Below are 11,960 nucleotides of genomic sequence, written 5' to 3'. Positions count from 1 at the left end.
CACACACACACACACACACACACACACACACACACACACACACACCAATACGTCTGAAACAGTCAACACAAATGGTCATTTCTACTTGTTTCACTCTTTTCCTTTTGTTTGCCATCATTAAACATTTCATATATATCAAACACAGTGGAAGCTGCTGTGGTTAGGTTTAGGCACACTGCGGCAGGTTTCTTCAACTGTCTATTTAAAACTGCATATTAAAAGCAATAAAGAAAAAATAAATTAATTAATTAAAAAAAATTGACTTCTTAGTTTATGTCTGCACATATGTTTACAACAAAACATAATAGAACACATTATAAAGTTGGATTAATCAATGCTTATAGCTCACCACCTTAAATCAATAGCTCCTGAATTATATTGTTCAATTTAACTCATATTCTTTTCATAGTACAGATAATGCATGATGTTGTGCACTAAATACTCTTTTAAAAATGTTGGACTTATATAACTTTTGGGAAAATAATAAGCTGATTAGCTTTATGATTAACAAATATTTGCAGTTTAAAACAAGTTTTGATTCTTAACAAAAATTCAGTCTTAAAATTCACATCCCAGTTAATCATTTGCATTTTTTTCTTCTTTGAGAATCACATAGACTGGGCAATGTTGATTAAATTTAACAATTAGTGAATAAACTGAACTTGAAAATAAGTTTTTGTTTACCAGGTTATTGCATGAAGAATGCTGGTATCAGTAACTTGTTCAGTGGGTTGTACAGATAAAGAAATGATCAGGTTCTCAATAGCATTTTAATAAACATTTAAGTCTGAAGAGTGAAATTGATACCATGTGTAACCGGTGTTTACACAACACATTAATGGCACCGTCCTTTTTAAAGTGAAGGAAGGTTCACAGAAAGACATTAAGCTCATTAGAAAGCTCTGGTGCTCAGCAATGGAAAAGACACAAAAAGCAGAAATGTCTTATGAACTCATGTAACAGTCAATGACACATTAATGTCACAGTCATAATCTTCTCTGAGTCACAGCTCTACATTCAAATACAAGTGACAGATACAGTGTACTTAAAGAATCATACTCAGTTATAAATCATCACTTTTAGGTCAAAGAAATTTAGAAAAATCAATTTTACATCCTAATGTTTCATCATATCAAAGTTCAGAAGGTTTAATGTTTACACATATGATTCTGAACTTTGTGCAGTCACTTCAGGGGGTGTTAATTATGCAATAAATCATCCTGTGTCAAACCCTCCATTAAACTTGTTTAACAGTAACCTGATGGGTGAGCCCCTTTAGACCACAGCCAAGAGAAAAGATTACAACCAGACTACTGGATATAATCAACCAAATGGATTTCTGTTATGGCAGTGAAATCAAGACGTATATTAATGAAAACATTTGTTTCTTGAACGTACTAAAACTGGTTACAGGCTTTAAATCAACAGGAAGTGAGTTCCAAACTGCAGACACTTAAAACTGTTTCTGTAAAATTAATTGTTGATCCTACCAGTTGTTACAAACTCACTTTGTTAGTAACACATCCAGAAGCCCATTTCAAAAACACAATACACCTCTTACAGATTACAACATCATTTTAGATTCTTTATTTAAACTGGTGAAACTAAGTACACTGTGTGCTTTTTAGAGCATGTAGATGGAATCTAGGTATTAGGTTTTATATCATATGTTGTATTTCTCACATCAGGTCATGGGGTAACTACTCTGTGCTCACCCACAGAGTTATGCTCCTATATAGCAGTAATGCCTGTTCCATTGTTCGGTTTTCCCTCTTACAGTTTCATAGTGATTAGTTGTTTTTAGATGACGTTCCTCTGGGTCTGCGGTGTAACATTGGTGTACTGACAAAAAAACATTTGTTACGTTTGAGTTAGTCGTGGATGTGACCAAATATATAATATATAAATAATAGAACAAGTATGATCTGACAAGAGCTAAAGCATTATGACATGCTGAACAACTGGGAGCAGACTATTTACAATAAACTATAAATGAGACACAATTTGCTGCTTTTAACATAAACACCCACCTGGCCTGAAGCCATGTCATCAAATGACACAAAATATGTCCAGGCAGAACTTTTAAAAGCAAATATCTGTTGGTTCACGTTTAGCACGTCAGAGTTAAAAAGGCACTCAGAATGCACTCCACCACCAAGGCCAATCCTGAGGCTATTTATTTCAAACTGTTTTTTAGAAAGTGAACAGAATCAATGTCAAAATGTAATGAACTTCTCATTTAATCATGCACTAAAACTCTCATGAGATGAGAGTTAATGGTTTTTACCAAACGACATTCAATGAAAAGAACAGAGCTCTGCAGTGCAAACCATGGGATAGAAGTGTCATGATCCGTGTTTCTGTGTATCCGTGTTTCTGTGTTGTCTAAAACAGTTGATAAATCTCAGCATCAGATTTATTCTGATTAAATTACACTAAGGGTCATATGACTTTTTTGAGATTTGAAATTAAAAGTTTAGGACTTTCAGCTCAACTTGGGACTTTCATGCCTTTATTTGGGGCTTGACTCAAAAGTTGGTCAGAAAGATAAAAAAATTACTTGTGATTTGCAAAACAATTGCTTTATCCCACCTATGGTAGTTTTATGGTGATCAGCACATGAATGTCCTACCTAATGGAATATCAGTATGTAAATTGGACAAAGATGGGATCACATTGCTAATCTTTCTGTTGAAAGATACGTATTTTTCTTAAGAGTCTTTGCTTCCCTAAAGCCTGAAACGTGTAAATGTCAACTGCAGCACTTAACTGGAGCAGTGTGGCCAGTAAGCTGAGAGATGACTCCTGAAATGGTACTCTAGCCGATTAACCCACTTTGATTTGCAACTCTGTCTAATCCTCCCTGCAGCAGGGCCCAAGTACGGTGTCATCAAACAAGCAGAGAAAAAAACAGACATGAGACTGAAACCAGAGATAAAAAGAATATGGGCGAACTGCGAACATGAGACATACGACACGAGACAACTGTGAACTACATTTCCCATTTGTAGTGTACAGTAAAGAGGCAGTATGCTTTGAATTCCCCAAGCTTCCTTTCAAATAAGACAGTCTGTTCTTGAACTACAGTAACAGAAAACTGTTAAGAAGGATAGTGAAAATGTTTAACTTAAAAGACTTGTTTACTGTTCAGCAAGTTTTGGAGACAATATTTTTACAAGAATTGTGTTTTTGCAACCTTTTTCCACTTAACCAAATGTTTAGCATGCAAAACTCAATTGGATTTTATTTTGGGCGGATTACTTGGGTTGTTGTCAACAATTTGTGTCAATTCCATGTCAGTAGAATTGCTATAAATATATTATTTGAGAAAAGCAATGTGTTCAGTTATTTTAGCCTCTGTTTATATGGATAAATAATCAATTAAACTTCATCCTAAGTAGTTGTTTTAAAACCTAAAAAGAACATACCATCTACAGAAATAAAGCATTAATTAAGAATTAAAGACAGTAAAAGTTTGAAGTTTTATGCCACAATCCTCTATTTGCAACAGAAATGGTAGAAGAAATAAAAATAAAATAATCCAGAAATTTACTAATATATCTACCCAAAATGTTAGTGTTGGAAGCACTAGTGTCTGATCTACAGTTTGAGTTTGTTATATTCTCGGTCACAAACACTATATATAGGTTGGGAGCTTTACACAGCAACAAGTTCTTGGGGAGGCTGAGGAGAAATAAATGGCATTTATCTAAGATGTTGCATTTATTAAATGCATTTGGCAAGTTCTTGAATAACTTATTACAAGTGTTTGTCTATTAAAAACATCAAAACATCTTCACTACGAAGTTTTTCTAGAAATCTTAGTATAATTGCTACAATTAGTATTATTATTATTAATGACAAATATACTGATATCAAGATTGAACTTTCAGTGCTTTGTCAACTTAGCACTGCTTTACCCACAGGATCTTTCTAGTCTAGTCCTTAAGGCTGCATTTTATAGAAGTTAAAACTGAATACAATGAGGCACATCCTCACTGTGCAGATTTTTAATTGTTTCAGTAAATATACTGTGTGATGTTTATAATGTCCCTGTGAGGAGGGTTAGAAATAACTCTTCCTCTTTTATTGTCTCCCATGTTGCATTTATCTGTCAGATCATATTCAAAATGCAACCAACAGCCTTGTGGTTGCAGTATGTTGCACTGTTTGTGTTATCCATGGGCACTGTCCCTTCTTTGAATAAAATATGTAAACCCTTTCTTTAGCAAGGGATACTGTATTAATGCATGTTATTTTTATTGCATTAAAGCAGCCCCAGAATGTGATCCAAATGGATTACTTAAACTCTGTAGAGCAGCAAGGGTATTGAAACCTTCACACATCAATAATGCACGTTTGAGAGTGGGTCGATTCAACACTTTGCTCACCCAATCCATGTATCCTTCCCCATATCCCTTCAGACTTTCCTCAACACATGATGTTCTGTTTTCTAGTTTGTAATTTCAGTGTTTTTTTTATTCAACACATGATGTTCTGTTTTCTAGTTTGTAATTTCAGTGTTTTTTTTATTTAAGTGGTTCCTAACCTTATTAGTTGCAAAACAAGAAACCCTGGCTACCTTTTATGCAAAAGATAAAGTTAAATTACAGAAAAATTGGGCAATTGTATATTTTCATTTAGGGCTCATCACAACATACATGAACATGTACTGTATATTTTTCAGTATTCTTGTTTGTAGTACTTTTACTATTTTAGTTATCATAAGGACTTGTGGACTTGTTTTCAGGTGATTGTAAACTAATAATACAGATTAAATTAGACTGGAACTGTTAACACTGAGAAAAGTAAGCATTAGCATTTTCATAACTCTCAAAATTAGGCTTCAAATCGTATTTAATGAAAATCTAGGGAACAAGCTACACCTGCTTGAAATGTGTGTAAACTAGTTTTAGTGAGCATAGAGAATATTCTCAGACAATCACAAACAATAGACTGTGAAATCTTTCTAACAGGTCTTGGTTTAAGGAATGTCTTTCTATAAAGACCTAAATGCTTAACTCCCCTAAAATTCATTAGTTGTATACAACTGAACAATGAACAAAGTAATACATTACTTTGTTCATATTTTGTACATGACAAGTGGCTGTAAAGAACAAAGTTAGGAAATGTTTTCTAAATATGGAGCAGATCTTTTTAAGAATAATAAGTGAAACTTAAAGGTCAGCTTAACTACAAGCAATGAAAAAACAAGAAAGTGAAAGCAGATTTCATTCGAGAGCACACACTGGTAGGGTTGTTTTACACTGTCGATGGTACTCTCTGATGTCAGGCTTTTCATTATGCAGATCCATTCATGGTTTGTCTTTCTTCATTCTGGGGTTTGAGTGGCACTCTCTTAATTGTGTAATCCCTTGTTCTCTTGTCCTTTTCAGGATTTAAAAAAAATAGTCCTATGTACTGTTTCTCTCCCCCTTAATTACTGTTCACCTGCTGTTGGTAAAAAGGGTTAAGAGCTCTTCATTTGAAATGTTCTAACACTGTGAATAGGTTTTCAGCAACATCTAATGCTAGTGTGACTGGATTTATTTTGAAAGCACGTTTAAAAAGGCAACATATTTAGGTGGAAAAGATGCTTCTCTACTTCAGATGGTTCTAATATCTTTTTTTTTTTACTCAAAACATTTTAATGGTATAGTTTTTTATTGTTTTAATAAAATGTAAAAGTACCTATCAAAGATTGGTTCTATGGTAGAACATGGAGCAATCTGTTATCATTTTATCATTTAACATAAAACATACTGACAAAGTTATAAATCCATTTTTATTTCTGTTACATCCCATTTAAGCTGAAGCATAATTAGTGTCAAAAGTCCAAATGGATAACAAAGATATATGATTTTTGTTCTAAACATCTATAAACACAATTAAATAGCCAGGATCAGTAATAGAACTTTCTATTAAGATTTTTCCAGCCATCTTATGATATAGAGGTTAAGAGCCTCTGATGGAAATTCCTCCAAAATCCTACAGCCTTTAGATGACAGGTTGTGCTGATTCCAGCCACTAATGAATTGGGAGATCTGTCCAAATAATGAGCAGAATATTGAAAGTGACTGTGAAACAGATTTAGAAACAACACTAATACAGAATTCATATAATTTAATGGCTGTTGGGTCTGGATGATGTATAACGCAATAACACATAAGTGCTTCATCCAACTTCCTTCCCTTTAATATTGCAAAGTACATCATAATGTACTTTGCAATTATACATCTGTATAATGTAAGCAGTTGGGCTGTTTTTGCAGCACATTGTTTATGCATTTACAGTAGACATGTTGAGAGAAGGAAATCACAACATACTGACATTGTGGTGGAGAGGAGGGGTAGTTGGGGAAGAATTTCATAGCTTTCCTCCAACAATCAATAAGCTCCTCTCGACCTTTATGTGCATCAATAATAGTATTTCTGCCTTTTGGATGAGGATGAGAGTTTTAGTTCATCCTTAGACAGGAGGATTCCTCCCCTGTAAAAGCTGCTGGCTTATAATTCAAGTGTTCAGGGGCTCAACTAAAAGTAAATATTGAGAGTAGAATGGCAGCAGAGGATCACTGAAGGGAATTGCTTGGAGATAAAAGAGAGAGAGACATCTAGCAGTGGCACACCATGCTCTCTTATTCTCCATCCTTTTTTTTCAGGAGAAAAATTGAAGGCTTTAGTAGCCAAAGTGCTCTGCCCAGACATCTTACATGACATCAGCATGCGGTGTGTGTGTAGGACTATGTGTATGTCCACCTCTGACTCATGCACAATGAACCCTCACCACCAGTAGGTACACAACCTTCCCCCCAACATTAACAGCACAGTGCTTTCTCCATGTGGCAACTTGATAATGTTAGAGCTCCATCTTATGTCTGTCTCCATCCGTTTCTCTTTCTATTTATGTCACATGCTGAGGGGTGAAAGTTTGACCCACAGGTCTTATACAATCGCACCCTATCTGTTTTACCCCTAGCAGCTTGGGATCTGTACTGTGATGCTCAGAAAGCACTGACCTTTTCTGGATGTGCAAGAAACACCAGCAACAGCCTCCTTATTTCATGTCTGGCTCCAGGCCTGAATGACATTTTGGCCTCATGTTGTCTACATGATGCATAAGTATGAAAGGCTGCAGAAGTCCTTACTCGCATAAGTATCCCTCTCTTTAATTTTTTCACATGTTGCAGCTTTACAACCATAAATTTGGAGCAATGCAATGTTTAATAAATATACATGAAGGATGCTGGGTAGATACCTGGTTCCCCCTTTAATCAAAACCTGAAGCATAAAGTTTAGTATGACAAAAAGTCTTTAGAAGTACCTAATTAGCAGAGTCTCTCAGTATAAATTTATCTGCGCTAGCAATGGTACAGAGGGGTTCAGAGATTTATTGGAAACCATTTATGAAATAACAGTTTCAAGGAAACCAACCAACACTTGAGACAACTCTCCTTTACAGCAGCACATAAATGTATAAAAGCTACAACTGCACATAACCCTGAAAAATCATTCATTGATGGTAAATGGCAGCGTTACTGTTTGTGAATGATACACTTCTATCATGGACAGAGAAGCTCATAATTAATGTTAAACATTTTGAGACTGACATGAATCTTTACCTTCCAGCAGCAGAACCCTGAACAGAAAACATGATACAAATTCATGGGTGGAAACAGACGAGTCAAAGTTCAGCTCTAAATCCAAATATAGATATTTAAATTTATGAACGAATGTGAAAAATTTATGGATACTTCTGTAAGGCACCAGACATCAATAAATATTTTCTAATATTATCCTATCTTTGTGTTCTAGTAGCATTTCAGTTTTTGTTCTGAGTGTAAAAGTTTTTTTGTTTTTTCTTTTTTGACAAAAAATCAAGCTGAATTAACATCAGGTGAACTTCCATACTGACCTTTTGGATGGTAGCTCATCTGTAGTAAACAAGAGACTTTTTGTTTTTTGTTTTTTTCTTCCCTATTGCATTGGTAATAACTGAATGACATGAGATTGTTTTAGGAGAAAACATTTAGCTTCATTTTGTGTCTGCTTCTAATGTGAAGTCTCCAACAATGTGCATAGGCAAGAAATAACCTTCTGCATCATTCATACAGAACAAAGCATTGATGTCCTGCTCTGCCATAATGACAAAAAAGGACACTGTTGGAAGCATCCCTCTGTGACATATTTCCATTACCCTCAACTCAGTTCCCTATCTGTTCACTAAAAGACAGAACATAGGGCGGTTCTACCCATGCACCAAATAAGTGCCGGATAGAGAGCCAGATGGGGTACAGGAAATGGAAGAAAGGAAAGTGCTTCTACACCAGCTGCTATTCTGAAAAGTGGCTACATTTATATTAGTGGGGAGAGCAGATCAAAGAGGATGAGACCATTACACACACACGTGGCCTTTTCTTTTTTACGAGGCTGTGATGGGTCAGGTGGTAATGACTCCCCTTTCACATTAGAGGGTGTTGAGCGAGCCAAACCCTCTCAAAGGAATGGGTGATCAAAGAGGCTGCACGGCACTCGCTTTGTATGTTAGCAGAGTTGGACCTTTTTTGTTTGGATGTGTGTGTATACAGAAAACTTCAGCTCTAACTTGTTTTGAAGCAAGCAACTATTGAGCACAGGTGTAACTATGTACTTTAACATCTTCTCAAAGTTGCTAATGTTAAAAAAGAAAGAAGGAATTAATTTCAGGAAAATAACTTTTGCCTAATTTTAGTTTTCGTTCTCCTTGAGTATTGTTTTATTTTCTGAACAAAACATTTTGGTCTTTGCTCTTGTCAAATGTTGCAGATAACATTTGACAAGAGCAACAGTTATGTCTAATTAACTGTTTATGTGGACAGGGAAAAGGCTAAGGCGTTCAGGGGTTTAGTCACACTTGAAAAATAAATCAGAAGAAGCTAAACTTGATAATGAAAGAGAATGAAAACCCAAAATTCAGTCTCTCATAAAATTAGAAAAATGTTAAGTTATAGCACATTCATAGAAAGTTAAGTGAAAGGAAAAAGTGTGGTAGGAAAGGATGCATCAACAAAAGGGATAGCAGCATTCCTGAGAGTATTGCTGAGCAAAATCCATGAGTGAATTTTGTGGAGCTTCTCAATGGAGCTTCTCGTTTCATTTTCCAGCAGAACTCAGCACCTGCTTACACTGCCAAAGGTATTAAAAGCTTGTTCTTGGTGTTACTGTGCTTGCCTGGCCAGCAAACAACCATGACTTAAACCCGCAGAGAATCTATGGAGTATTGTCAGGAGGAAAATGAAAGACATCAGACCCAACAATGCAGATGACCTTTAAGCTGCTATCAAACCAACCTGACTCATGGCTTCACAATGCCACTTGGACTAATAACGCTGCCTCCATGCCACAATGCATTGATGAAATAATTCATGCTAAAGGAACCACTACAAAGTAATTAACGTGTGGAAATGAAGACTTTTCAGAAACCTGACTGTTCTGTTTATAATATGTTCTTTCGGATGGATGGAGGTTACTGAAAATTTGCTCTGTATGTTTATGTGCATTTGTCTGCTTGCATCAGTTTCCAAGCCAGTCTTCTGTGTAAATACAAGTGAACAGACATAAAATATGAGGCTTCATCTTATCTGCAACTAAAAATTTTACAGGACCAATATAAAAATGTACTTCTATCAGTTTTCTGGTGATTCTACCCAAAAAAAATCTGTTTTAAAAATATGCAATAGAAACATATTACCTCAGTGTAGGTCAAGCACAGGAAGAAACATTTAACCAAAATAAAAGTAAAAACTTTGATGACAATGGATCTAACAAATCATGTTAGCTTAAAAATATTTTTTCTCACTTTGTCACCTTAATCATGTCAAGAGTGACCTTCAATCGTGATGCCTTGTCTGTCTGGAAAAAAAAATCAAGTGCAGTTCTACAATTTCAACACTAAGAGGCGCACTTGTATGAAACTTAATCTCCGATGTTCAGACACGCAACACCAACATTCATCCACTGTCTGCGCTCCTTGAGAAACAGTTACGACAAACCTTCTACATCAGGAAATAAATAAACAAAAAATACGTCTTGATCAAGAAATGTTCCTTCAGACACATTAAAAGATGGGTTAATGTAATCTTCAAATATTGATTTTTATAAAGCTGGTGATTCTTGGAATGATAATGTCTCCGCTTCACAAATCTAAGTGCAAAACTTAAAGTAAAACATCTCTCTTTATGAAGAAGTTCTAACGGATCAGCAAAAATAAAGTCATGACATCATTCTTGCAACTTTAATGGCCCTTGTAGTCTGGAAGCGGTCAGGTCAGTGTCACGTAAGTTCCCCCAACGGAGGGTTTCCCCATTGCGCTTTGAGGGAGGAGGGAGGGACGGGGGGTGTCTCCCTCAGGAGGCGATTACAACGGGCACCAGTTTCTTGAAATTATAAATGTTGTTGGTTTTCTTACCATGTTGACTTCTGATACCATGTCTATGCTGGCTATGTCTATATTCATTCCCACTCCGACTGGAGGACCTGGGACAGATGAAAAACACAGTAAGCATCAGAAAACAGCAGGAGTTACCACCAAAAGGAATCAAATGATTGACTTTCATCAGTAGAAAGAGTTTAAAATAGGTGTGTAATGGGAACACAGATTAACACTTGTAAATTTAGCTGTTGTCAGGCGGATGATTAGTTCACAGCTCACGCCAGGGTTAGGATTAGATGCGCCGACCTGCAATCAAAGTGTCTTCCACACATTAAATCACAATCCCTCCAAATATGCATTTCTGATCGCCAAAATATTAAGATATTAAAAAGAAATCAACACGGAGATGACTGACACGTTTTCATTCTTTATTTTATTTTATTTTATTTTATTTTTTATTTTTAGTATTTTTGTGTTATTGATGTCTGAGTATATGTTACTCATTTAAGCCAGCATTAAGGCAGGATGTTTCAACTTCTCATCAGACTGTATCATGTAGATTGTCTAGGAATGTTTTATCATTAAAATTCTTAGATTAGTGATACAAGTACTTTCGGGAATTGCAAACCAAGTTGGACTAATAACGCTGTTCTACTCCCGCCTGGCAACGCTCAAACTGGAACAACATGTTTGTAATGGACCTAATTACCTCCGAAATCTGGCCTCAGTCGTATATCATAACCTTTTAACAGTCTGTCCACCGTTTCTTTGACCAAAGGCATATTGCAAGGGTCATTTACACTGGCACTATAGGAGGAAGAAAAGAAAGAGAAAGCAGAGAGCAGAGCTTTAGACGGAGAACTGCTGTGCAATACATGCCAATCGTTTTGCATCCCGCTTGTGAGACAGTCACACTTAGTAAAATGAGTGGAGCATCCTCCGACCCCCTTTCACTCACCTTTGAGCGCGCATCACAGCTGCCATGAAGAAGATCAACAAGACACACGTCGTCCTCATCCCTCTTGCGCTTACGGCTGCAATTTTAAAATTATATGGTTTTCGGTTTCTTTTAGTGAAGACTTGACGAGGTCTAAGTTGTTCTCGCCAGTGCAGTAATTCCAATTCCGGGCGCATGCGTGTTTCAGATCACAACATCAAGAAGCAGCAGCGGTGCTGCTGTTGATGCCAATGGCAGATCCAAACAAGAAAGAATTTAAAGGAGAATCATGACTCCGTGTTACCCAAAAGGACAAGGGGTCTTCCCATATTTAAGTTCGGTTTTAAGTGTTTAAGAAAAAAAGGGGGGAGAGGGGTGTGAGGGACTGTAAGAAAAAAGTTTAGGAAAAAAGTGAGGAAATGTGGGTGGGGTGTTCTCTTTCCATTCGCTGTTCCTGAACCTGACGTTCAGCTGACACTGAACAAGTCCTGCAACCCTGCTTCCTCCAGCAGAGTTACTGGAGCACGACAAAACAACTCCAACTGAAAAACATGAAATCAATCAATCAATCTATCTATCTATCTATCTATCTATCTATCTATCTATCTATCTA

At 36.2% G+C, this 11,960-nt stretch overlaps 1 protein-coding gene and 1 long non-coding RNA gene across 2 annotated transcripts in view; one reads left to right on the top strand and one right to left on the bottom strand.

Moving 5' to 3' along the window:
- The window catches only part of LOC103144882 (uncharacterized), a 2,846-nt gene extending 2,600 nt beyond the window's left edge, over window positions 1–246 (top strand). Inside the window, exon 2 of the long non-coding RNA XR_001663330.1 lies at window positions 1–246. This exon is cut by the window's left edge and continues 303 nt beyond it. This is a non-coding gene — a long non-coding RNA (uncharacterized LOC103144882).
- The window catches only part of gabrb2b (gamma-aminobutyric acid type A receptor subunit beta2b), a 41,307-nt gene extending 29,416 nt beyond the window's left edge, over window positions 1–11,891 (bottom strand). Inside the window, exons 1-3 of the mRNA XM_007562048.2 lie at window positions 11,369–11,891; window positions 11,120–11,217; window positions 10,447–10,514 (exon numbers count right to left, since the gene is read on the bottom strand). Of these exons, the coding sequence (XP_007562110.1) occupies window positions 10,447–10,514; window positions 11,120–11,217; window positions 11,369–11,544 (342 nt within the window). The 5' untranslated portion in view covers window positions 11,545–11,891. The remainder of the gene's footprint in view (window positions 1–10,446; window positions 10,515–11,119; window positions 11,218–11,368) is intronic.
- Between the last annotated feature and the right edge of the window lie 69 nt (window positions 11,892–11,960).

This window comes from Poecilia formosa, unplaced genomic scaffold (genome assembly GCF_000485575.1).
Source record: "Poecilia formosa unplaced genomic scaffold, Poecilia_formosa-5.1.2 Scaffold133, whole genome shotgun sequence".
Taxonomy (NCBI): domain Eukaryota; kingdom Metazoa; phylum Chordata; class Actinopteri; order Cyprinodontiformes; family Poeciliidae; genus Poecilia; species Poecilia formosa.
The sequence above is the reverse complement of the archived record's forward strand: the minus strand, read 5'-3'. Positions and strand labels throughout refer to the sequence as shown.